The 3,187-nt window shown below is 35.2% G+C and overlaps 1 protein-coding gene across 1 annotated transcript; it reads right to left on the bottom strand.

The window, feature by feature from the left end:
- LOC129572047 (neuroglian-like) lies at positions 1-2,231 on the bottom strand. The gene is made up of 4 exons (XM_055451952.1): positions 2,046-2,231; positions 982-1,819; positions 553-875; positions 1-310 (listed from the first exon to the last, which is right to left on the bottom strand). The coding sequence occupies exons 1-4, from the start codon at positions 2,110-2,112 to the stop codon at positions 204-206; spliced, it is 1,335 nt and encodes a 444-aa protein (XP_055307927.1). The 5' UTR covers positions 2,113-2,231; the 3' UTR covers positions 1-203.
- Positions 2,232-3,187: the final 956 nt, after the last annotated feature.

The following is a 3,187-nucleotide window of genomic DNA, read 5'->3' on the forward strand; positions in this document are numbered from 1 at the left end:
GTTTCATACGTGCAACTATGAACTGTCAACTTTATTCATATTCAACAATAATGCAACACCTCTCCGTGATAACGAGCATGCATCCCATAATCCAAAGCCTTATATAAAATTAAAAATGGTATCTCATGTGGGCTGTGTCACACTTGAAGTGTTCGTATTGGTGTTTGCTGATATTATAGATTCTAGGATTGGTAATTTGAACGTTATTTTCGAACTCTCCAAAAAATCCCCACAAAAATTGATAAAATCAAAATGATTGCAGCTGCAATGAGTATAACATTGGTTATGGTGAGAAACGAGGCTTCTATATCTGAAAATAAGAACGTTTCATCATGAATTATTCGTAATAAAAGTAATCAATGATTGGCTGTTATCGAAAAATTGATTCCAAGCTTCATTCGTCCATGAAACCAGAATTTTCGCTTCACAACTCCATTCAATTACACGAATGTTTTCTTTTGGCTACCAAATCACCATGTTTTTCTAATATATCTCAAAATAATCAAGTCAATTAAGCTAAAATACGGTAAACTTTAAATCAATAATTATTACGTGTTGAAATCTCCCGAATTTGACTTTCAGTCTTATATTCTCCGTCAACCGAGACAACAATAAACTCGTACACCTGATTCAATGGTAATTCCGGAATAACAACAGAGGTATCGGTGGTTATTAGGTTCGTACTAGACCAAACCGATGAACCTTTGATTCGATAGTTAACAATGAAATTCAACCCAGGTCTGCCATCAACATTTGGCATCCAAATGACTTTAATCGTTGTGTTATCATTGTTTGAATCGAGCAATTTCCATGCAAAAGTTGAAGGATCTGGTTTAATAGAGCCATTTGAATTGGTCCTTCTTTCGATGACATACCTAAAGCCAAAAAAACGTTCAAGAAAGTCAGTTTTTCACCGAATATGTCATGAAAAAATGCGCAAAAAATCAGAAAACATTTTCCCATTGCAATTAGAAAACATACTTTTCCACTTCACTATCACCTCGGTTGACAGCGATACGCACGCGATACTTTGTGTCTGGTCTTAGGTCAATCAGTTTGGCTTCATTAGTTTGTGGGTTATCAATATCCAGTGTCCATTCAGGTTTCGATTGAATGTAAGAGTATCCGTAAATTTCTTCGTAGGAAATTTTATAACCTTTTAGCTTATCAACGACTATAGGTTGCGTCCATCGTAATAAAAGAGCCGATGATCCCAAGGGAAATGCGTCGAAAGTCTGAACAGTGCCTTGATGTGATGGTGTTTTAATTTCAATGGTTTCACTAGCTGAACCTTGGAACTTTCTGTTGGAAGCCAAGATGCGAACGAAATTGACCGCATCTGAACGCAGATCCGTTATCAACAATTCCGACGTGTAGAAGTTTTCCACGTACAGTTTACGTATGTCACTTTCAATGTTATTCCAAATCTGAATTTCATATTCCTTGAAATGGCCATTGATCGTTTTACGTGATACAGGATTCCAGTGCAGAATAGTCGATTTACTGGTCGTTTCAGTCGAAGTAAGATTTGATGGTGCTTCGATTGGCAAACCTTGACCAGAATAAACAGCTTTGAAAGTAGAATTGGATTCGCCAAGTTGATTCACAGTAACGACTTTGATGAGGTAGCGAACAAATGTGGGTTGATTTTCGATGACGATATGGTTTTGCTTCAAATTCGATATGTCTTCAATATTCCAATCATGAGTCAGAAAATCACGCTTCCAATAAACGCGATAGTGCAAATCGGGATTTGGATGAGACATTGGCTCCCAAGAAATAACCAAATTGGTTGGTGTTGTACCTTCACCTTTAAAGTCTGTTGGAATGGGTTTAGATTCGAATACACATTTAAATATCAAAACAGAACAAAAGAAGAGTTGTCATGTCGAACACACGCAATTTCGAGAAAAAAAAATCGAGGAAGAATTCGAATTTGTTTCGATAAAAAAAATGGAATTTTACTTTTAAACACAGAATATGGTTTTAAAAAACGCAAATAATTTGATATTTTTATCGAAAAAAATTTGTTGAATGTAATTTACCTAAAGCCCATAGTTGATATGCCAAATAAAAAAGTCCGAACAGAATTTTAAACAGAATTTTACACATTTTAAATGAAAAATTTAAAAGAAGCTCTATTCTTGACAGTTGCGCTCCTTTCTATGGCTATTATCACACATGAAATGATTTGATTTGACGTCGAGTTATTCTAACAACGTATAAAATCCAATGAGTTATCTCATATCGGTAAATCTGTTCATTGTATAAAATCATTACATTTCTTCACATGAACATTCAGACACGCTCCAGTCTTCAAAGTGAGAACCGCCAGTCAAAACAAAGCTTTGTTTTCAAAGCAATTCAATGGATTCGATTTATCTTATCTGTGTATTGTTTGTACAAATGGTCATTGTTTATCAAGACTTTGAAATATGATTTCTGTATTGAAAGTGCGGAATCTTCATGCATTGAAGATGCATGAAAACCTGAGAACGATTTCATATGGAAATGAAAATATTTCTTCTACTTCTCTGCACTGAACATAATACGTACCTTTTTGCATTGGATTCTTCAAAAGAATCATCTTTAAAACCAAAATCGCCACTGATTTCAATTTCGAATGTATTCAAAATGTACAAACTGAACTCATCGAAACATTCGAAAGTGACAGCAGCAACACCATTTCGAAGTTTGACGTCTGTCATGAAAGTGTGTGGCTGTATGCGCTATTCGTTCATCCCAATTTCATCATCGCATTAGCACACAATACATTGCCGTGCATTGAGAATACATATTAAGTTTGGATGAAAAATATTTTCATTGCTTCACGACGCCATTTTTTGATTATCATTGAACAGTGTTCGTCAGAATAATTTTCATACACAAATTGTGTCCTTCAACTCATTTGACGAGATTTACCTTTTGAGTTTATTTTTAATTCAAAGGAAAGTTTATTTCGGGAAAAAAAGTTAGTTCGTGTCAAAGTGGAATTTTTCGATTGCTTGTTTCGTGTGTTCCATTCTAATAAAAAAAACCATTCTGATTTCTGATTCTGACAGCACCGAAATTGCGTCGCAATGAATGGTCACGGTACAGAGCCACCGGATAAACATGAACCGATCGCCAAAGCGTTCCAGAATGAATCGATTTGTGTTTGTGGAATGAAAATCAAACAAGAGCCGAC

This window comes from Sitodiplosis mosellana, unplaced genomic scaffold (genome assembly GCF_009176505.1).
Source record: "Sitodiplosis mosellana isolate CC-2019 unplaced genomic scaffold, AAFC_SMos_1.0 Smas_scaffold_4034, whole genome shotgun sequence".
Taxonomy (NCBI): Eukaryota; Metazoa; Arthropoda; class Insecta; order Diptera; family Cecidomyiidae; genus Sitodiplosis; species Sitodiplosis mosellana.